At 42.7% G+C, this 24313-nt stretch overlaps 1 protein-coding gene across 2 annotated transcripts in view; it reads left to right on the forward strand.

Moving 5' to 3' along the window:
* Positions 1–4607, forward strand: part of metrn (meteorin, glial cell differentiation regulator) — a 46436-nt gene extending 41829 nt beyond the window's left edge. For both annotated transcript variants that reach the window (XM_048609579.1, XM_048609580.1), the window contains one exon: positions 2443–4607. In XM_048609579.1, the coding sequence (XP_048465536.1) occupies positions 2443–2759 (317 nt within the window). In that variant the 3' untranslated portion in view covers positions 2760–4607. The remainder of the gene's footprint in view (positions 1–2442) is intronic.
* Positions 4608–24313: the final 19706 nt, after the last annotated feature.

Raw genomic sequence — 24313 nt, forward strand, 5'->3', positions numbered from 1 at the left:
TGAATTAGTTTCCATGCATTTTAACACCACTTTGCACTGCAGAACATTATAGCTTGTGTAATGAGCAATGATTTATTGAGTTTTTATTGGGTACATGAAGACAGTGCCACGCTGTCTTTATCTAGAATAATATCCTGTTTAAATACATTAGCATTGCAGAGGATTATCATTAATCTGAGGCTGTGTGGCCCAGTGTTAATCTGACTGATAAAAGCGGGGCGAAGACTTGGCATCAACCATAATTATAATCTTATCCATACTCAAAGTGAACTCAAGACAGACTTTTTCAGAGTTTACTGGCACTTCCTATCATTTTTTCCTCTTTGTTCTTATTTAATGGTACATTTCTTAAAAGCATTTTTCAAAAATATGGATGGTTAATTGCCTAATGCATGTGGCTACGTGCATATGAAATAACTGGAATTTCTGTTTTCCAATGTTTGCAAGGATTTGGTTGTTTGCAGGCATTGGGAAATGACCAAACTAGCCTCTGAGAAATGTCGCGGGTATGTGGATGCAAAATGGGGAAACCTTGAAGTATAGGGGGTCCCTGATTTTATGAGCATCCAACTTAAGATTGCTCATGCTTACTAATCATTGAATTTTACAGCACAGAAGGAGGCCGTTCAACCCATCGTATCTGTACTGGCTCCTGAAAGAACTACCCAGCTAGTTCCAGTCTCCAGCCCTATCTCCATAGCCCTGCAGTCCCACACAGGGGTATCATTCTTTTTCTATTGATTCATTTGTGGGAGACGGGTGTTGCTGGCTGGCCAGCAGTTACCTCCCATCCCTAGTTGCCCTTGAGAAGGTGGTGGTGAGCTGCCTTCTCGAACCGCTGCAGTCCACCTGCTGTGGGTTGACCCACAATGCCGTTAGGGAGGGAATTCCAGGATTTTGACCCAATTTTAAAGATCCGACATAAAAAGCTCCTGTTCTTATGAACGGCTACTTTACATTACGCTGCATTGTGTTCCAACTTGGGTACAAATAGACTTGCAAACAGTCTCTGGAACAGAGTCCATTTGCAACTGGGGGACTTGCCTGTACCTTGTTAGCAAGTAGGAGACCATAGCCAAAGGTGTCACTTTGTCAGGGGCCTGGCTGAAACCAGTGGCTTTACTGTGTGGCTCAGCCACCTCATTGGCAGCCTCTGCCCTCTTGCTAAAGCCCCATTTGTTCTCTTCTTCAAACCTGTTATATCTTATCACAGCTGGGATACCGGTCTCTAACCATGCAGAAGGTTCTCTTTGAGTTGAGGATTAATCTTCTCCGTGTTGATGCACTTGATTGGGATGGGGAGAGGGTGGGAGCAAAACCTTGTCTCCCAAACAGCAAAAAGTGACTGGAGACTCCCATGTGGGGCCAGGACCTGGTATGCCAATTTTCGGACTGCTCTGGTGGTTTTCCAATGAGTTATAACAGGGACCCACTTCAAGGGCCAGGCATTTTTTGAGGCCTCTTTCTGCTATTGATTGGGGACAACACTCACTGCTGCTGTTCAAAGTTATACAGGTGTGTTCGGTGTTTGGAAATTGGATGGAACGATGTTTCTCCACTACATTGTAGAGAATGGGATCATCACAAGATGGAATCACTTTTCACAACTGGGATGAAATATATTTGAATTTTAGTGGTGCATCCTGTGTATTTTTCTGCAATCTATTCTGTCTTTGCAGACACTACTTTGAAAGTTTAAGCTGCATTTTAACTTGCAGGTGTAACTTTCACCAAACAGCACAGTTATAATTTGAAAAGACAAGTACTATTGTAAGATGTTAGACTGTCACATAATGCATGAAATTTGTACAAATTTGCTGTCAGCTACAAATGTTAATATGTGCTGGCCTTGGGAAGTAGGGACCAGCACTGAGGTCTCTCTTTATGAATATTCAGAACTATATTAACTTTCAGATAATCTGCCAGTGAGCAGTGATGGTAGTAGCCATTGCCATTATTTTTAACCAATTAATTTCTCACTATACACAATTAATGATAGGGTCCTGTCAAACAGAGAGACCTGGGGGTTCAGGTGCATAGTTCCTTAAAAGTTGCATCACAGGGACACAGGGTGGTAAAGAAGATGTCTGGCACAAAAACAGAAGTTGTTGGAAGCTCAGAGGGTGCTCCGGTTTCGTCCCGCAGTCCAAAGATGTGCAAGTTGGGTGGATTGGCCATGCCAAATTGCCGATAGGGTAGCGGGATAGGTCTGGGTGGGATGCTGTTCAGAGAGTTGGTGTGAATTCAATGAAACAAATGGCCTGTTTCCACACTGTAGGGATTCCTTGAAATGTTGAACAGGCCACTGACTCATTTGCCAAAAAGTACATTCTCTCAAAGTCCAAGGTCTGCACTGCTGGATCCAAAGAAATGGTTTTGCAGTTGTGTCTAATCCTGCAGTGTTCATGAGACGCTAAGATCTTTTCTCTTGTTTTTTTCCAGTGGTGAGGGGTCACATTCGTTCAGTGTTCCACGATGCAGAGCGACAGGAGTCTATCGTTAGCGTGAGCACCACCAAAATTTATAGACAGAAGTACACCCTCTTTCACCCAATAGGAAAATACGGAAAATCCTTTGGGGAAGTCAGGACATTTTTGAAGTGTGGCGTGAAGCAAGGAGTCGGGAGCTTCATTTTCACAGGCCACGTCCACTTTGGAGAGGCATGGCTTGGGTGTGCACCTCGCTACAAAGACTTTAAGAGGATCTCTGAAGTGGCCAAAGAAGCACACGAGAATCAGTGCGAGATTGAGTCAGACTGATGCTGTTTAAATAATGAAGCCGAATTTTAAATCGGCAGGAAAGGACTGTAAAACATATGCCACAATGGTCCATTGAGAATCACATTGTGAAGGAATCCCTGAAGAGAAAGCTTTGGAGTCGGTTGCTTCATTGTTCAGAGAGAATGACTGTGACTGTGCTGGTAATCTCTCAATGTGCTAACGACACTGTTGGGTTGATTTATTGCCCAATGGGAACAATTGTTATTGCACAGACCACCCCCATATGTCCCTTGGAGAGGATTGGAGGGATGATTCATTGTCCAAGGCAAACAATTGAGGATATGCACTCAGCTACACTTTGTGAAGGAGTCAATTCTGGTCGAAGATTAAATTTGTAAAATCGCTTCATATCTGAACACTTGTGGAACACTCCACAGCTAAAAACAAATGGTTCTGCATCCCGATAGAACATTCCATGTATAAAGAATACACACGGCAAGACTCTGTAGTTGCATAACGAGGATCTTTTCACCTAAACAGCCAGTAATACAGAAACTGTTGACTTGTTAATGACTGCAGTTTTAGCACCTGACCAGTGCATTTCAGATTGTCTGCCTGAGGCGAAGCCTGAACAACCTTCCATGATTCATAATGACAATGTTTACTTTGTATATTTTTGTTATATTTATAATTTTATTTGGTGCAGAGTTAGCAGGAGAGATCTGCAGTCTATAAAATTGGAATCTCTAAGTCAGATATAACAGTTCAAATACTGAACACATCAGTACAGGTAGTTCTATAACGCAATAGTTGCGTTCCTGCGTGACCTTGCCCTATAGAAAATCACGCTATAGAAAATCACCTAATAGGGAAATCGCTGTAGAAAATCACTAAACCTGTACGGCAGAAAGTTCGCATTATCCAAACAGCATCCACTATTCATCAATCACATTACAGCCATTTCACGTTAACGAAACATGCGTTATAGCAGAACTACCTGTACTGGTAACCAGAAATCCAGTTCTACAGTATCGATAGTTTTATCTCTTCCAGTTAATGTTCTTATGGATCGTCGACATCTATTCAGAAATTCTCTTTGCACCATATGACCTCGCCTCTCAAAGTATAGGATCCCCATTCAATCCATTCAACGTCCTGGAGTTATTGTCTTTTTTCATGATCCCTAACAGAAAGCTGAGCTCTTATCCTCACATTCTCTTTGTGAACTAAGTAGTAATTGTTGCATCAATTACTTAGGATATGGACAAAATTGTGTGCTTAGTAAATTTGAAGAACTAGGAGTGTTTGGGATTTGGGAATTTGGAATGGTGGGTGCGTGTGTGGAGGCAGGGAAAGGCTAAGGGTAGGACTTATACAATTAACGGTAGGGCCCTGGGTAATATTGTACAACAGAGAGACCTAGGGGTTCAGGTACGCAGTTCTTCGAAATGTGCATCACATATGGTTCTGGTATAAGAAGGCATTTAGCCCACTTTCCTTCATTGCTCAAACCTTTGAGGGAGTTGGGACATTGGTGCGGTCTCTTCTGGAATACTGTGTCCAGTTCTGGTCACCCTGTTATAAGAAGGATGCTATTAAATTGGAGAGGGTTCAGAAGAGATTTACCAGGATTTTGCCGGGAATGGAGAGTTTGAGTTATAAGCAGAGGCTGGAAAGGCTGGGACTTTTTCACTGGAATGGAGGAGGTTGAATGGTGACCTTGCAGAGGGTTATAAAATCATGAGAGGCATGGATAGGGTAAATAGCAACAGCCTTTTCCCTTGGGGGAATGCGTGTGGAGTTCAAAACTAGGGGACATTTTTAAGGTCAGGAGAAAGGTTTAAAAAGGACATGAGGGGCAAGGTTTTTACGCAGAGTGGTTTGTGTTTGGAATGAACTACCACAGGACGTGGTGGATGCAGGTACAGTTGCAACATTTAATAGACATTTGCGCAGCTACATGAAAGGAAAGGTTTGGAGTGATATGGGTCAAATGCAGGCAGATGGGACTAGTTTAGTTTGGGAACATGGTCAACATGGACTGGTTGGACAGAAAGGTCTGTCTCCATGCTGTATGACTGTATGACTAGGACCTGTACTCAGATTTGAGTGGAAAATATGGCACAGACTAGTGAATTGAGTAAATTTCTGGAGTTTACAAGATGCCTACCGCTGTACCGAAAACCAATCTGCGATATTCAAAGACTTAAACTCTCAAAATTGAACAGTTTAATTTGAAAGGGATTTCAAATTGTATGATTGTCCAATTATGAATTAAACCTGGAACAAGTGATAAAATTTGCCGATATCTTCACTGTGCTTTTGTTAAACTTTAGAATTTTTTTGGCTTGCCGGACATTGTACTCCAGGAACATGGTGTTGTCAACTGCGTATTCATGTAAAGTATTTACTATAATGTTATTTTCTACGTCCTTAGTTATGTTTGTGTGTCTGCAGCTAACTTGGGTGTACATGGTGTAAATATTTATGCTTTAAAAAAATCCTAAATTCAGTGGATGGAACAATTGAGACCTTCTGAGTCTCCATGTATAAATATGGCTGTAGTTTTGTTCTTTAAGAATGTACCTCTGTTTAAAAAAAAAATCTGTTTTTACATTTGAAAAGTTTATTAAAATCTGAAACAAATTCCCATTCACAATAGTGTCCCATGTGAATTGTTTCTATCACACCACAATAGAGTGAATGGTCACTTCTTGTACTTCATTTAGATTTAGGTTGTATTGTCATGAGTACTGAAGTACAGGAGTACAGTGAAAAGTATTCAAAGTTGCTATTCCCGTTGCCATTTCAGGTTCAAAGATAGCTAGGTACAAAATCTTAGGTACAAAAGTAGAAAAATAAACAAGTAAGTTAAAGTTCATCACTACAGTTCTTCTTAGTATAAAGTAGAAAAATAGAGGAATAAAGTTAAAAGTAAGTCTTCACTCTCGTTTCTGGGCCTGCAGTCGCTCCATGCTGGGCTTTTGTCCCAAGGGCTCGCTCTTGCCCGCACTGAGTACACTTTTTCACCTGCACTGGGCAAAGTCCTGCCCCGGTTCACAAGCTACTTCACTTGCCAGCTGCTTATCTGCCAACTGCCACCCGCTGCCATTTAGGTTCGTGCTGGGCCCCCCAGTCGCTGCCGCACTCTGTTGCCGCAGCTACCTCGCACAACCAAGCCCTTTCCTGAAGGTAAGTTTAAAAAAAAAACTAAAATCGAGAAAAGGGGTAAAAAAGAGGAAAGCGGACAGAATGGGCAAGAAGTGGGCTCAAGTGCCTTGACGCTGCCTACTCTGTTGCTGCTGCCTCAGAATAAGAAAAGATAGTGCCTCAAATCAGGATGTTGTGATACAAGGCAAGGAAGTCATTAGGTAGTGGTTCATGTACCTTGTTACAAACAGTTGAGAAGGGATGAACTGGACCCCATTTGTTCAAGTTTCTCAGTTGGTCACATCAAAGTTTGAAGTTGTTCTTATACAAGGCTATTCTTCTCTCAGTTAAGAATGGAGTTAACCGAAAATAACTCGGGGAAAATCTTGTCCATTTGATTTTTCCAGCTCAAAGCAGAGAGAAAATTTGAAAATGCAGTGTCAATCATACAGCCCTCAGATTGTCACTTGAGCCCCCACATGCGTACTCACACTCTGTGGTACAACATTAAAGGGAAAAGTCTCCAATACAAAGGAGTTTAAAAAGAATATGGTTGCCTTTCAGGCATTAAGATTTTAATCCGAGACCAGTATTGATTGGCTAGTCATACTGTAATACAGTATGGAGACAGGCCCTTTGGCCCAAACTGGTCCATGCTGACCATGGTGCCCACTCAGCTAGTTCCAATTGCCTGTATTTCGTCCATATCCCTCGAAACCCTTCCCATCCATGTACCTATCCAAATATTTTTTAAATATCGCTATTGTACCTGCCTCAATCACTTTCTCTGGCAGCCCATTCCATATATGCACCACTCTCTGCATGAAGAAGCTGCCCCTCAGGTCCTTCTTAAATCTTGCCCCTCTCACCTTAAACCTATGCCCTCCAGTTTTCAATTCCCTATCCCTAGGAAAAAGACTATATGCATTCATCCTATCTATGCCCCTCATGGTTTTATGCACCTCCATAAGGTCACTCATCATTCTCCTACATTCCAAGGAATAAACTCCTATCCTGGCCAACCTCTCCCTATAACTTAGGCCTACTAGTCCTGGCAACATCCTCGTAAATCTTCTTTGCACACTTTCCAGTTTAACGATGTCTTTCCCATAACAGGGTGACCAAAACTGTACACAACTGTACTCCAAGTGCGGCCTCACCAACGACCTATACAAATATAACATACTCCTAAACTCAGTGCCTCAACTGATGAAGGCCAGCATGATAAATGCCTTCTTCACCACCCTGTCCACCTGTGACACTGCTTTCAATGAACTATGTACTTGTACTCCTAGGTTCCTCTGTTCCAAAACACTCCTCAGAACCTTACCATTTACTGTATAAATCCTACCCTGGTTTGACTTTCCAAAATGCAACACCTCACATTTCTCAGTATTGAATTGTATTTGCCAATCCTCAGCCCACTTCCCCATCTGATCAAGATCCCTCTGTAATTTATGATAACCCTTCTCGCTATCAACGATACCTCCTAATTTTGTATCATCTGCAAACATACTAATCATGCCTTGTACATTCACATCTGGATCATTTATGTAAATAACAAATTAGAAGGGTCCCAGCAGTGACCCCTGTGGCACACCACCAGTCACAGGCCTCCAGTCTGAGAAACAATCTTCAACCATCACCCTCTGCTTCCTACCATCGAGCCAATTTTGAATCCAATTAGCTAGCTGTCCCTGGATCCCATGTAACCTAACCTTCACAATTAGCCTGCTGTCAAAGGCCTTAGGTGCAGTCAGTTGCAGCAAGCATTGCTGTGATTTTGATTCTCAGTTCCTTGCATTTTCTGTGGAAACTGAATGCCAGCTTCTCCAGAGAAAGTGAAAGGAGACAGCAGTTTGTGTTTAATTTGCTAAAATGCTTGCGGAACCTCCCTTGAAGTACTGGTTCCAGTTTGTTGTTCCAGCAGGTTCTTTTGGGTGGACTTGTATTTGACAGCTATCGCGTCAAACTCTCATACTTTGTATTTGTTTATGTCTGGCCCACAATGGACACAATCCATTTTTGCAAGTACTTTCAGTGGACTATTGTTGGAGTTCCCTATTGTGTTTTGTTATGGAATGAATGTGTCCCACTTTATTGTAAAAGAAACATCTCATCTTTCGATTCTCGGCTCCAACCTCAGTACATTCCCTCCTGATCTGAGTAGGTAACCCTGGGGCATTCCCACCTCTCCATTCCTTTTACTCTCCCATTTTCTATCCCGTTCAAATTTGTGAGGGCGAAGGTAAAGAAGACCTAGTCTTATGGATTAGTACATAATCATCAGTTGTTATTGTTGTCTGTCCAGCAGTCGCAACCCTGTGGTCCTCAATATGAGTTCTTTAAAATAGCTTAAAGTTTGCCTGCCAAGTCAATCAACATAGTTTTTGAAGTTTCCCTTAAGATTGCCAGGGACAAGTCTGCGACTCAAAGAACATACTTCACCATTTTCAGTGCCGTAGCTTAAAACTCAGCACAAAGCCTGGTGTTTTATTTGTTAATATCGCACCCAAACCCTTGTTGCCTCTTTCAATCTATCAATCCTGGCCAAAAGCCCCAAACGTTGTAACACCTCACTGGGGTAGCTTACCAGAATTCAAGTCCCCATTACTCCTGGAGTCATTGTATAACTTAAAGATTTTTTTAAAATATGCAGGATTCCTCAACTTGCATGTCTTCTTATTTCAGGCTGACAAAAAGTGTTACTGTACTTAACAAAAATTACTCTTACAATTAATTGGACTGTAGCTGCAGGTAAAAAAATTGTGAACCCTTGGCATATAACCATTTATTAATACTTTAATCTGTTATAAACTATCGCTTTTCACACTCACATGCACATGAGAAAAAGTACAAATAAAAGGAGGGAAAACTGGGAAAGCAGCTCAGTGAGAGATAGTAAGAATTGCAGATGCTGGAGTCAGAGATAACACAGTGTGGAGCTGGTGGAGCATAGCAGGCCAGGCAGTATCAGAGGAGCAGGAAAGCTGATGTTTTGGGTCAAGATCCATTTCTGAAGAAGGGTCCCCACCTGAAACGTCAGCTTTCCTGCTCCTCTGATGCTGCCTGGCCTGCTGTGTACCTCCAGCTCCACACTGTATTTTCTAAGCAGTTCTGTGATCTCTATTCACGAGATCTGTTAATATTGTTCTCCTCTCAGCAGAACATGGTTACTCACTTGTACTTTTCCAGATGCTTCCATTGTTTTGCAAGAGGCACTGGATGGCTGGTTCATCAAAAACAAACATTTGTATTAGCAAGCCTACATCAAAGACAACTAACTGATTAATAACCTCTTGGAGCTACCAATCAAAATGAACTTACAGCTGCCTCACCTCTTTCCTTACCACCACGAAAGCAGGTAAGCAGTAATAATGCTTAGGGTTATACCAACAAACAGCTATTGAAATCGTAAGCACCAACTGATAATGTTATCTGTTAAGCAGGAATAAAGCTATCAACTTTTGATTATGTCAACAAATTGTAAACGCCATACTTTCTCAATACCAAGCCAGTCTCAGACCATAAGGGGCAGTGAACTTAAATAACTTGACAGTTTGCCTATTACACACATTCACATCTACCTTTAAAAAGTATAAGTCACACAATGTGGGGAATAGAGATTTCTCCAGTAAGAATTATTCAGTGCTGAGTTCAAATGACCCTGCTAGATTTGAGACTCTCCCATGTGTGAGTCATATTCCACTCTCTTTGTCACCTGCAGTATAACCCCAGCTATAAGAAATGTCATTGTCTTGGCAATTTATATGTACTAGATGCAACATACTTGGGATTGTTTTGGTTCTTCCCCTCTCTGTGGATTAGCAGTAATTCGTGTTTTCTGTGAATGTTACTGTTTTTCAGAGAATAAGGTTATGTGCTGTAAGTACTCTACCATTTTTGCTTTTGGTGATAATGGGACCTATTGAGAATGGGTTTGGGGCTGCCTTGATCAGGATCCCACTCACATTGGCACAGAGTCTTCATGAATCCACCATAAATCAACCCTTAAAAACCGAAAGAACTGTGGATGCTGTAAATCAGGAACAAAAACAAAGTTGCTGGAAAAGCTCAGCAGGTCTGGCAGCATCTGTGAAGGAAAAAAACAGAGTTAACGTTACGGGTCCAGTGAACCGAAACGTTAAACTCTTGTTTTTTCCTCCACAGATGCTGCCAGACCTGATAAATCAACCCTTTATGTTTAATTCTTTTGGAAATATTGGCACAGCATTACCTCATTGTAACATTAAAAAAACAGCTTGGAAGCAGCCAAAAGTCCATATAGGTTGCTGGTGTTTGTTCCTCAGTAGCTGCTTGATTAATTCATCCCCTCAATCGTATTAGACAGTGGGAGGGGAATGCTTTCCAGAATTGCTGGCCCAAACTTTCACTCTGTTAAAGTATCTGTTTTGTACCATTTGTAACATTTACCGCATTGTTCTGTAAAAGAAAATACAGTTTCCAAGGCCGTGACTTGGTAAACATTATCACCCTGACAGCGATGTTTGCTCAAACGCTGAGCAAATATCGGCATTGACAAAATGGGACGTCACCGTTAATTTTATCTCTTTCCACTGAATTCCATCTCTCCTGAGGTATTCTCTCAAGTTCGACATGTGCAGTTCTTTCCAGGCCCCAATACTGTGAAGCAGAAGAATGGACAGACAATTGGATTGCAATGGTGGCCATTTTGCTGTCCATTACAAACAGACCCTGATTCTTTCTTGGCACTTCATTGGAGTAGGAACTTCTTTTGTGTCCTACAATGTTCAGGGTGTATGTCTCCTCGAGCTGAGGTGTTAGCTTAAACTTTACATACATTCCAATCACTCCCAGATAAGTCAGTCCCCTCTTTAGACGGGATGTACCCAAGGTTACAACAGGAAGCGAGGGATGAGATTACTGCCCCTTTGGCAATGATCTTTGCGTCCTCTCTGTTCACTGGAGTAGTACCAGAAGATTGGAGGGTGGCAAATGTCATTCCCTTGTTCAAGAAAGTGAATAGGGATAATCCTGGAAATTACAGACCGGTCAGTCTTACTTCTGTTGTGGGCAAATTATTGGAGAGGATTCTTAGAGATAGCTTTTATGATTATTTGGAAAAGCACACTTTGATTAGAAATCATCAGCATGACTTTGTGAGGGGAATGTCATGCCTCACAAGCCTTATTGAATTCTTTGAGGATGTGACAAAACACATCGATGAAGGTAGAGCAGTGGATGTGGTGTATATGGATTTTAGCAATGCATTTGATAAGGTTCTCCATGGTAGGCTCATTCAGAAAGTAAGGAGGCATAGGATTCAGGGAAATTTGGCTGTCTGGATACAGAATTGGCTGTCCAATAGAAGACAGAGGATGGTAGTAGATGGAAAGTATTCAGCCTGGAGCTCGGTGACCAGTGGTGTTCTGCAGGAATCTGTTCTGGGACCTCTGCTCTTTATGATCTTTATAAGTGACTTGGATGAGGAAGTGGAAGGGTGTGTTAGTAAGTTTGCCAATGACACGAAGGTTGGTGGAGCTGTGGACAGCGTGGAGGGCTGTTGTAGGTTGCAAAGACATTGACAGGATGCAGAGCTGAGCAAAGAAGCGGCAGATGGAATTCAACCCAGAAAAGTGTGAAGTGATTCATTTTGGAAGGTTGAATTTGAATGCAGAATACAGGGTTACTGGCAGGATTCTTAGCAGTGTGGAGGAACAGAGGGATCTTGGGGTCCACGTCCATAGATCCCTCAAATTTGATACCCAAGTTGATAGGGTTGTAAAGAAGGCATATGGTGTGTTGGCTTTCATTGGCAGGGGAATTCAGTTTAAAAGGCATGAGATTATGTTGCAGCTCTATAAAACTCTGGTTAGACCACACTTAGAATATTGTGTTCAGTTCTGGTCACCTCATTATAGGAAAGATGTCGAAGGTTTAGAGAGGGTGCAGAGGAGATTTACCAGGATGCTGCCTGGACTGGAGGGCAGGTCTTCTGAGGAAAGGTTGAGGGAGCAAGGGCCTTTTTCATTGGAGCGAAGAAGGATGAGAGGTGACTTGATAGAGGTGTACAAGATGATGAGAAGCATAAATAGCGTGGATAGTCAGAGACTTTTTCCCAGGGCGGAAATGACTATTACGAGGGGGCATAATTTTAAGGTGATTGAAGGAAGGTATAGGGGAGATGTCAGAGGTAGATTCATTACACAGAGAGTGGTGGGTGTGTGGAATGCGCTACCGGCAGTGGTCGTGGGGTCAGAGACTTTAGAGACTTCTAAGCGACTCTTGGATAGGCACATGGAGGACAGTAAAATGTAGGGTATGCAGGGTAGCTTGATCTTAGTAGGATAATAGGTCAGCACAACATCGTGGGCCGAAGGGCCTGTATTGTGCTGTACTGTTCTATGTTCTATGTTTAAACTCCTCCACAGTATGCACAAGCCATGAATTTCATTGTACTCATCTTTTACTTGATTATTTCATACACTTTGCTGCAGGTTTCTCCCTAACCATTAATTTGTTGATCTACAAAAACATGAGCTTCCTTTATTGCAACATCCGTGTTGGATTTTAACTCAACCTTAGTTTGTAACGGTTTATTTGTGAGGAGTGCTTTTCTCAGACTTGGTTGCTTGTAGAAATTTGTCACCATTCTCTGCCACTGCACAATATCATATGCACCACGGTCGTCACCAATAGATCCACCATAGACCCAACACATGTACAAACTGGGGTCAAACAAGGATGCAATAAAGCAAAGAACTGTGGATGCTGGAGATCTGAAACGAAAACAGGAGCTGCTGGAGAAACACAGCAGGTCTGACAGCATCTGGAAACAGAATAGTTTCTCTCCACAGATGCTGCCAGACCTGCTGATTTTCCCCAGTGATTCCTGTTTGCTGCGAAAGAGGACGTGTTATCGCACCAGTAAGTCTTCTCCATCGTCCTGGCCACAGCACTCCACAGAAACTTCCTGCTGAAGAGAATGGAATGAGTAGGGAATTGCTCCATCTCCACCAGTTCCAGATCACCCTAACTTCTGTCATCGAGCCACAGTAAGTGGAAGATGCATCGATGTGCACACACATAGAGGCTGAAACCTTAATCATTGCTGACGAATTCACAGGAGGGTGGTAGATGAAAGAACAAAGTTTAGAATTCGTGAAGACAATGATCCTCTACCACTCCACTCCATCCTCCAACACTGACCCACAGCTATCAAGATTCGTGGGGAATTACTAGACAATATGGATCAAATCTCATACCTTGGGAGCCTCCTGCCAGTGAGCGCAGCCATCAACAATGAAATCCAACCCTGTCTCCTACAGTCCATGCTTCAACCATCTGAGGAACAGAGTGTTAGGTGACCAAGACAAGGGCAGCAGTGTTACCACCTCTCCTTTACACACCCACGACGTGGGCCACATACACCTCAAATCCCTCGGGAAATATTACCAGCGATGTCTCCACACAGTCCTGCAAATCCAACAGCAGGATAGGCCACCCCGTATCTTTTTTTCCTTTATTCATTCATGGGATGAGGGTTTCACTGGTGAAGAAACATTTATTGCCCATCCCTAATAGCTCAGAGGGCAGTTAAGAGTCAACCACATTGCTGCAGGTCTGAAGTCACATGTAGGCTGTTTCCTTCTCTGAAGGGCATTAGTGAACCGGGTAGGTGTTTTTTTTTAATTTCTGATTTTTATTGAATTCAAATTCTACCATAAACCATGGTGGGTTTCAAACCCAGGTCTCCAGAACATTACTTGGGTCTCTGGACTAATAGTCCAGCCTTCATATCACTACACCAATGCCTCCCCTCTACAAAGTCAACACCCATTTCATCAAGGTACTGTGCTGTCAACCATCTGCCGCTGGGAAGACCACATTGTTCTCATGCCTGACCTAAAACTGTAAAACAAGGCCCTACTCTGAGCTCCAACTTGCCAAGTGGTTCACAGGAAATATTTCAAGGGCGTCCTTAAAGCCTCTCTGAAAGGAAATTCAGTCACCCCTACTAACTCAAAGGAAGCTCTTGCCTATCACTGGCCCAACTGGAGAAGAAGCGTCCATGAAGATGCCAATCATTTCACGTATTTTGGACAGCTCCAGGTGGAGATCAAGCACAAACAGCAGCAAAAGGGGACAGAAATGTAAGCATCCCGCTCACCTACCTCTTCACCTTCCCCTGTTGTGGCAGGGTATGTCAGTCCAGTGTCAGATTGTTCATCCTCTCATGGCACATTACTCGACAGTGGAAGAGAATCATTTCAACTCCAAGGGACTACTGAAGAGGAAAGAGAGGATGCTTATTTCATGGTGAATTCTGTATCTTGTTTGGGCCGTGATGATTTAACTCTCTAGGCTTTGGTGCGTTATGAAGGTAATTTGCCAAATTCACTGGGAATTCTAGTTTCTTGTCTGCTTCGTCCACTTTGCAAATTCAAGCAAATATACTTTGGAACTTTGGCAAAGAATAGCCCAGCCATAGCGATAGGAAAGCAAACATTCACAATTCATCCATGCAGAATGGATATCGATCAGTTCAGATAGGGCCAACTTTTTACTCTCAATTCTCAACTGAGTGCTTTCCTGCCCAAATCAGTCAAATACATCATCAGTTAACTTCAGTTTATCAAGAAACCAGCAGCAACCATAACCCTGCCACATCAGCAAACATAGACTTTGAGAATAGTCACCAACTTGAGCTGAACAAGACAAATTCATTATATATCGCTGATGCATCCACCCACATTGATAAATATATGGTACACTCTCTAGAAGTGTACATTTTTCAGATGTCTAACTTATTTGGTAATTACAAATTAACTGCTCAACTACGCAGATGATTAATTAGCATATTATAAAATTCTGCTTTCCATCGATCGGCATTTTTTCTCTAATTGTATATTTGCTGGCAAACCAATTGTTTGAGTTGCTTGAACTGCACTACCTCTGCTCTGCTTTTTGTCCTTTCCAATCCCCTTTACCCTGACTGTAAAGGGTTAATGTTAAATATGAAAATAGAATTAATTTAGATCATCAGTGATGTAAGATCACATGACTACTGGGAGCTGGTTCTACGAAGACGTCTTGTGCAAAGCCCTGCCCTCGAGACAGTTAGAAGGTATTGCTCAATAAATAGTAGTGTTTCAATGCAACCTGGTCTCCTGCAGTCTCTTATCCACCTTTATCCCAAATACGAGTAGACGCAGTGATAACACAGTGTGGAGCTGGAGGAACACAGCAGACCAGGCAGCATTAGAGGAGCAGGAAAGTTGACGTTTCAGGTCGGGACCCTTCCTCAGAAGAGTGTGTCGTGTATGGAGAGACAGGACTTGGCTAAATCCATCAATAACCAGAGTCAGGTCAGAGATACATGGAGGGCAATGGATAGCAACAATGGGATAGAAGGAATTGAATTGATGGGGGAAGTGGATGGGGATAAAGAAGAGAGAAAGAAAGATTAAATGACGGGAATTAGGAAAAGGACATTGGAGAGTTCGGAGAATGCTGGTGTCGCATCATAGATAAGATTGAAGACAATGTGAAATCTCTGGCCCCTCTCAAAATGTAACAGTAATTTCATGTCACCATGATGAGCTGTACCTCATCCTTTAGGATCTCAGGAAATCATAACATGACGGACGGAATATTCACTCTGTTTAGAGCTTAAGATACAAAGTGGTTTCGGATCATCTGCTGATAAATGCACCCAGCTAGCACTAAGGTTACTACTGACGTGATAGGACACCACAGAGTTGGTGTGCTGTCTGGTTCATAGTGAACTGCCATTGGGCAATGTGAGATTGTCCAACTTTGCCCCATCATCTCTCCCTCGGTGTGCAGATTAGTATCAGGGGTTAATTGATTCTCCCTCGGAAGCAGTAGGTCATGCTGGTTTTCTCCTGCCTGTGGTTGCAGGTGATGACACCAATTGGAATGCTCCATATGTCACCCTGTCTCAGATCGGCTAACACAGGACAGGTTAAAGGGATAGTCTGTTACTGGGTATATCTGCCAAGCTGTAGTGTGGCCACGTTGCACTTTAAGGCCGTCAGAAATAGGAGCAGGAGTAAGCCCGTCAGCACCTCGAGCCTGCTCTGCCGTTCAATAGGATCATGGCTCATCCGACATTCCACTTTCTTCCCCTTTCCCTGTAACCCTGAATTCCCTATCTGATCCAGAATCTCTCTATCTCAGTCTTAAAGACACACAAGAACTCTGTCCCCCCACATATCTCTGAGGCAAGGAGTTCCAAAGACTGACAACCCTCCGAGAGAAAAAAAAATCTTTCTTACCTCAGTCTTAAATCTGTGTCCTTTTATTCTGAAGCACTTTGCACTTCAAAAGTGAGGCTTTCAATTTTCCACCTCTCTTAAAATGCCTTTTATCCGAGTCTGGAGTCTGAAACCTGCCAAGGACACTTTCCAGTTTTAAAATGATTTGAGTTCAAACACAGAAAGGGATTGAATTTGACATGCATCTGTTTCTGTCCCTCGCTCCAACTAGTTTATGATGGTTTTGGGGCATGACTCACCTCTGGCTGCGAGTTATAATTCGGAATTACCGCTGGAATGACCGAGAGTCAGAGCTGGTGAAGCACAAACCTGCAGGGAAGAATGGGATTGTTGTAAAGTGATTTAAAACGGGAATGGTTTGATGTCTGTACTGAAGGTGAAACTGCCAGAGTAAAGTCCCACACGACATCATCCATGAAGTCAAATCAAATATCCAGCAATGCCTTCTCATGGGGCAATGTAATACAAGGATAATTTATTTCTCACATTTGTGTCCCCTCATACACACACATCTAAATTGAATTTTACTCCTCTGTGGTACACTCCACCCCGCTAGTCTGACATGATTTTAACTCCTCTGCTGCAAAGCAATATGGTGGCTTAGTGATTAGTACTGCTGCCTCACAGCACTAAGGACCCAGGTTCAATTCCAGCCTGGGGTGACTGCCTGTGCACAGTTTGCACTCTCTCCCAGTGTCTCCTTAGGTTTGCTCTGGTTTCCTCCCACAGTCAAATGATGTGTGGGTCAGTTGGAATGGCCGTGCTAAATTGCCCATAATGTGCAGGCTTGGTGAACTAACCATGGGAAATGGGGGTTAAAGGGATAGTGTAAGGGAGGGGATCTGTGTGGGATGCTCTTTGGAGGGTTGGTGTGGACTTGATGGGCCAAATGGCCATATTCTAGGGATTCTATTCTAAGTTGCAAGGATTTCTTCCCGTGAACCTCCCTGGTCAAAGGGGCTATTCTGGTATTTTCTGCATTTTGCCCCAGCTGAACAGCAGCTTGACCTTCTTCCCCCTCCGTACTGAAACCAAGACGTGGACCTTCAACTTCCTAACTCTGATACAAACACAGACAATGCTGGCGAGTGAAACAGAGTTAATGCTTTGGGTCCAGCGCGACTCTTCTCCAAAACTAAAAGGTGTTGGAAAATTGTTTTTTCAATCTTTTGCGAGGAGGAGGCCCAGTGTAAAAACACAGGGGGTTGTTAAATGGTGTAGAGAAACAAGATGTAAAATGAATGTAGATTAAAGCATGTTTGAGAGAGAATTCATTTCCTTTCTTAAATGCAAAGTAAATAAGCTCTTTGTAAAGAGGACCAATTCTCTCCCTTTCAGTAGTAGTATCTCAGTTTTACCCTCATTCTCTAAGCCTCACTGACAGTAAAGAAAATCACCCTGGCCCAGTGCTACCAATCTGTGCATGTGTGTACATGCCTGTGTGCATGTACATGTGTGGGTTTTGTGTGTGTCTGTGCGTGCACGTGTGTGGTATATATGTGTGTGTGATGTGCGTGTGCGTGTGTATGATGTTCATGTGCCTGTGTGTGGTGTGCCTGTGTGTGGTGTGCCTGTGTGTGTGTGTGTGTGTGTGTGTGTATGTGGTGTGCGTGTGTGTGTGTGTATGTGGTGTGCCTGTGTGTGTGTGCCTGTGTGTGTGTGTATGTGGTGTGCCTCTGTGTGTGTGTGTGTGTGTGAGTGTGTGTATGTGGTGTGCCTTTATGTGTGTGTGTGTGTGTGGTGTGCCTGTTTGTGTGCCTGTGTGTTTGTGTGAGAGAGAGAGAAAGACAGAGCAACAGTAACGTCTCAGCACAGTGATAAGTTTTAAAATGCCCTACTGTTGTTGAAATATAACACCTGGGAGTGCAGCATGAGACCCATAGCAAATGCAGTGATTTAATTGAAAAGTGCACTGCATCAGCAAAAATTATGCCAGTTATATGTTTTGACCCTTCTAGAATATGACTCTGCATGGGCTGGCTGTGAAATTTTGGGTTATGCAGCACTAATGTCCTAATCTGATGCAGAATAAAATATGTCAGCTCAACTGCTGATTTATAGACATCTTCCTTTGTGTAGTTATCTCCTGAAACTGTTGAAGTTGCTGTGACAAGGAAAAGAATTATACATGATGGATACTCCTGCAAAATAAAACCAGGCCCAATTTGTGAGTTTTGAGATGTGAGAAAGATACAATACCACCACGTTTTACAGTAATGTGTGGTGTACATATACGTGCTGTCGCTCCATTGGGAATTCCAGACAATGAGCTGGCTGGGCAGCCTCTCAAATATCAGTTCAAACACTGGCCACAAGTGGGATTCGGAGAATGTCTGTAGAAAATCACTGAGCTTCACCATCAAGATCAGCAGCAGCGCGACAGTACTGCACAGTGCCTTTCCTTGCCTGGTAAATGCTTTCCTTATGAAAATATAAAAAAAGTACAACAGTAGGCCAATCAGCCTTTGGGCCTCTGCTGAAATAACTTCACAGAAGCTGGCATCCCATCACCAAGACACCCGTTATTTACACATGCGTAGTATTTGACACTGGTCCGGCTTCCTCAGTGGGTGACATCCTGGTTATATCTGTCAGCCAGGGCTCCATGATTGGACCATATTAACAGTCCCAATCAGGGAATTTATATTCTATGATGTCCACCTGCCAGGATGGAGGAGTTGCCACTGCTGGCACTTCAGGCACTTCCTGAAGAAATGTTGTGCACACTGGGCATCAGATAAGCCCACAGATTTTACGGAGGTCTTGTCTGAGTGGGCCCAGTGAGAAAGAGATGGAGGGAGGGAGGGAGGGGCCATATTTTAGAGAAATTAGGTGGGAGATTGAAAGTGGGACTGTGATCTTGTGTCAGGGATTGGCTCCAATGGGCAGAAAGGACACGCTCCCATCCCCCAAAGGAGGTAGCTCCTGTTTCAACCAGTCAGCAGCTAATGTGCTGGAAGTTGTCAATCTGCTAGCTTTGTTTCCTTCTACCCCCTACCACCTGCATGATAGTGACAGAGGTGAAATGAGACCCTAAATTGGTTAATCAACAGTCCCAAAGGCAGGACAGTTGCCTGATACCTTATCTACGCATTGTAATATGGTGGGGTAGGGACAGGGGTGTCAATGTGGGGGCATGTAGGGCACAGGGCAGCCATTTTGTTTTACCGGCCCCTCCCATAGCCTTGGTGGGTTTTGTAAGATTATTGTAAAATTCACCCTATTATCCTTCACAGAGGTGCCCACTTACTTGGCTCGTGGTGTTACTGAGAAGGTTTCTTTTCATCGAAAATGTCCTAGATTTGGAAATGGATCTACTATTCAGACATGTTAACAGAATTAGCTTACAGAAAGTCTGCAGTAATTGTGAACTTCTATTCTAGATGGCATAATGCCAATTTCTTGTGTCTCTTCCATCGCACATAAATTAATTGTCAATTTATTCAAATTGCGTTTTTTTTTGCTTTAACGTTGTCCCTGCCAGGTAAAGTTTGCCGTGCCAAACATTTGTTTGCAATATTGGCACTTGGCAATCGTTATTCTCAACTTTGAATTCTAGCTGTGTGTAGTGGACGAGCTTGGCTCTCCAAATCAGATAAGCCAATTACAAACAGAAAAGATTCTTCTAGTTTGAAATCAGGCAAACAAAAATAAATTAGACTGTCACAACATTGTCCTTGCACCCTTTTTTTTCACAAGGATTTGAAATGGTGCTGCCAGATTCCCATAGATACAAATGTGAAGCTCTGAACCAATTAGGATTTGAATGAATGGCTTTTGTTAATGTTGAGCAATGAAGCATAGGCAAGCTACATTTCCAACTGTATTGCAGAAGTTACTGGAAACCTTCTGACTAGTTCTTTCTTCTGCATTTATTTTATCAGTATCATACATAACTAGATATAATCGATAGGGTTTTATCATGTATCTTTGCGTAATGATTGCTATTTTATAGGATGCTGTGTTTGAAGTAACTCTATTAAAATTACAGGAAGCACTGTGTTAACTTATATAGTGACAGTCACTGTACACCAGCAAATCAATCCATTGTAGGAGGCACTTTGATACGTGACAACAACATAAGATCCTGAAATAACCTCAAGATGTCCCAAAGCACTTTACAGCCAATTAAATCCTTTTTGAAATGCAGTCGTTGTTGTAATGTAGGAAAACCAACAAATATTTTATGGCAAGCACACGGGGGGAAATATACCTTTGTTGAAGTGATCTTTTACAGCCCCTTGAAGGAGAAGACACGTCTCCAGGATGATGCATCATCGGCAAAACAGCACTCCTGATAGAATAGCATTACCTCAGCACTGCTACATAGAGTCAGCCTGAATTTTGCATCCCAAGTATTTACTATGGAGCTTGAACAACTTCCTGATACAGAGGTGACAAGACTGTCACTGCTGACTTGTACATGCAAGTCTTATACTTTTGACAAATATACAGCTATAAAAGATAACAGCAATTTCAATTGGATGTTAAACCAAGCTGTGGGGGTTAGGGGGAAACAGAAGAAGACAGAGAGACTAATGGTGCAATCCCCCTCCCTGGAGGTGATCGGAGAGGTGGCAAGAAGGGGAAACAATTGAAGGGGAGAGATACCTCAATCTCAATGCCTCATGAATTAAGTGCTGTGTGAAACTCTAATGGAGACATTTTTGACTTACTGTTAAGCTCATTAAGTGGTCAATTAAATGTCTCTGAAGGGTCTGAACTCACCTGCTAAGCTGCCTTCTCTGCAAACAGGAAATGTGGCTGGATTTCCTGCCCGGATAACCAGGGTGACTGGCCAAACAGAATTGAGGGAAGCATCCATCTGTGCTGATCTGGGAGGCAATGGGAGTTGGGTCGATGCATGGCGGGGTCTTCCGACATCGCTTCTGATCACCCACCCCTCCTCCTAACAACCCCTACAGAGGCGAGAAGCAAAAATGAAAACAAAAGCTACGTTCTTGCTGCTAGACTTCTTGAAGAAGTGGCCATAGTGAGGGGACCCAGAAACCTATTGCTGAGTTGCGACATCATTGCTGAGATCTGCAATTTACTGAGAAGCTTGCAAAAGGCCGTAGGTCAGCTCTGAGCAGGCACATGATCCTGTGAGCTTTCCCAGTGGTGGGAGCATCAGGTTAGTGAACACCTATGATCAGTTTGAAAAGGTGAAAGTCGTGGATTCAGAGGCAAGAGAGACAGAAATGCAAGCCAAAGCAAACGAGTGAATGAGAGAAAGAGAGAGAGACAGAGAGAGAAGGGATAAACCAGTGACAGGTTTTTAGTTCCTTGAAAGTGGAGTGACAGGTAGACAGGATTGTGAAGAAGGTGGTAACACAGTGTGGAGCTGGAGGAAAACAGCAGGTCAGGCAGCAGGAGAGGAGCAAGAAAGTTGATGTTTCGGGTCAGGACCCTTCTTCAGAAATGGTGAAAAAGGTGCTTGGTTTGCCTGCCTTTATTGGTCAGTGCGTTGAACATAGGAGTTGGGAGGTCGTGTTGCGGCTGTACAGGACATTGGTTCGGCCATTTTTGGGATACCATATTCAGTTCTGGTCTCCCTGCTATAGGAAAGCTGCTGTGATACTTGAAAGGGTTCAGAAAAGATTTACAAGGATGTTGCAAGGATTGGAGGTTATGAGCTATAGAGAGAGGCTGAATAAGCTGGGGCTATTTTCCCTGGAATGTTGGAGGCTGAGGGGTGAGCTTATAGAGGTTTATAAAATCATGAGGGGCATGGATTGGGTGAATAGACAAGGTCTTTTCCCCGGGCTGGGAGAGTCCAAACCTAAAGGGCATAGGCTTAAGGTGAGAGGGGAAAGAATTAAAAGGGGTCTAAAGGGCAACTTTTTCATGCAGAGGGTGGTGTGTGTATGGAATGAATTACCAGAGAAAGTGTTGGGGGTTGGTACAATTACAATATTTTAAAGGCATCTAGATGGGTACATGAATATGAAGGGCTTAGAGGGATGTGGGCCAAATGCTGGTAAATTGGACTAGATTAATTTAGGATATCTGGTCGGCATGGACAAGTTGGACTGTAGGATCTGTTTCCATGCTGTACATCTCTAAGACTCGGGTGACTCTAAGTAACTTTTTGTTCCTTTTTCAATGCTCTTACACATAACTGATAACTGATTTTTTCCCCATCATCAAATCGCCCATGGTTTTTTTTTATCCATAACCAGTCCCAGCAAATCACTGGTTGCTTAATTTATTTAATTTACATGTAAAACTCATTAAGAGCAATGCAGACCATCAAAGGGGTAGGGAGAAATGGGAAGAGGGAGAGAGGACAAATTCAAAATGAAGTTGGAAGGGCTGATAAAGCACTCTATACTTGTAAATGAAAGGTATAAACAGAAAAAGCCAAGACTCCCCAATACCACCCCCATCAGACACACCTGGGATAGGAACAACACTGAGTGAAATACAAAATAGAGCCCACTCTCTACTTTTGAAACAGAAAATAAAGCTTCCTTGACTTTGTTAAATGAAGATAAAAACCCTATTACTCTGGGGACAAACAAAAATAAAGAATGGATAAAGCACTCTACCTTCACCAATGAAGCACCTGAGAAGTGTTATAATGTAGGAAACCTAGCAGCCAATTTGCTGATAGCAAATTCTTGCAAATGGCAATGTGATAATGATCATAGAGTCATAGAGATACATAGCACGGAAACAAATCCTTCGGTCCAACTCGTCTATGCCATCCTACATAAATCTAGTCCCATTTGTAAGGATTCGGCCCACATCCCTCTAAATCCTTCCTATTCATGTACCCATCTGGATCCCTGTTAAATGTTGTAATTGTACCAGCCTCCACCACTTCCTCTGGCAGCTCATTCCATTCATGCACCACTCTCCGTGTGAAAAATTTTTCCCCTTAGATCCCTTTTAAATCTTTTCCCTCTCACCTGGAACCTATGCCCTCTGGTTTTGGACTCCCCTACCCCAGGGAAAAGACCTTGTCTATTTACTCTATCCATACCTCTCATTATTTTATAAACTTCTATAAGGACTCCCCTCAGCCTCCGATACACCAGGAAAATGGTCCCAGCCTATTCGGCCTTACCCTATAGGTCAAACCCTCCAACTCTGGCAACATCCTTGTAAATCTTTTCTGAACCCTTTCAAGTTTCACAACATGCTTCCTATATCAGGGAGACCAGAGCTAAATATCGTGTTCCAAAAGCGGCCTAACCAATGTCCTGTGCAGCCGCAAAATGACTCCCAATTCCTATACTCAATGCGCTGACCAATAAAGGCAAGCATATTAAATACTTTCTTCACTATCCTGTCTACCTGGGACTCCACTATCAAGGAAATATGAACCTGCGCTCCAAGGTCTTTTTATTCAGCAACACTCCCCAGGGCCTTACCATTAAGTGTATAAGTCCTGCTCTGATTTGTCTTTCCAAAATGATCAGATAATCTCTTTTTTGGAATATTGATTGAAGAAAGAAGATTGAACAGGATATCTCCCTTGATCTTTTTTAAAAAAAGCATCCACCTGAACAGAGAGACATGGACTCAGTTTAATGCCTCATCTGAAAGACAGCACCTCTGACTGAGAAGTTTTCCCTCATTACTGCATTAGGGTGTCAGCCTGGAACATTTAATCAAACCCAGTTTTCTAATTCTTTTTCCACTGGAAATGAACTTAACTTCAACCTTTGAAGTCAGGTGACAGGAGAATTTCTGTTTAATTTGACTAAAACTACTCACCGCGGATTAACTCTAAGCTAGATGCTATTCTCAGGACCCTCTAATTTTTATTTGGCAGCAACTCACAAAAGGAGCTTTGGCTCTGCCTGTGTTTTTGACCCTACAATTTTGAGCATGGACAGCTATATCTGATTGAAATGATGGGAGAGAATAAATGAAGGTGGATCAGAGGCTGCAGTGGAACAAAACAGAAATGTTGGACTTCTCCAGGTTACAAGTGCAATAACAATTGCAGTATTATACCTCTTATGAAGCAAATGGAAAGGGTACATTATAGATTGATTGGAAGGGTTACATTTCTGAAGGGAGACATGAGAAGCTAAAACTGAGAAAACTGGGAGACGTTGCAAGTTTTTAAGATAACAAAGTCAGCAGTAATAACCCTTTTCTTGTGGGTGCTGAGATGGGAAAAGAATGAAAGGGCAGATTCAAAAA

This window comes from Rhincodon typus, chromosome 21 (genome assembly GCF_021869965.1).
Source record: "Rhincodon typus isolate 14 chromosome 21, sRhiTyp1.1, whole genome shotgun sequence".
In the NCBI taxonomy this organism is placed as follows: Eukaryota; Metazoa; Chordata; class Chondrichthyes; order Orectolobiformes; family Rhincodontidae; genus Rhincodon; species Rhincodon typus.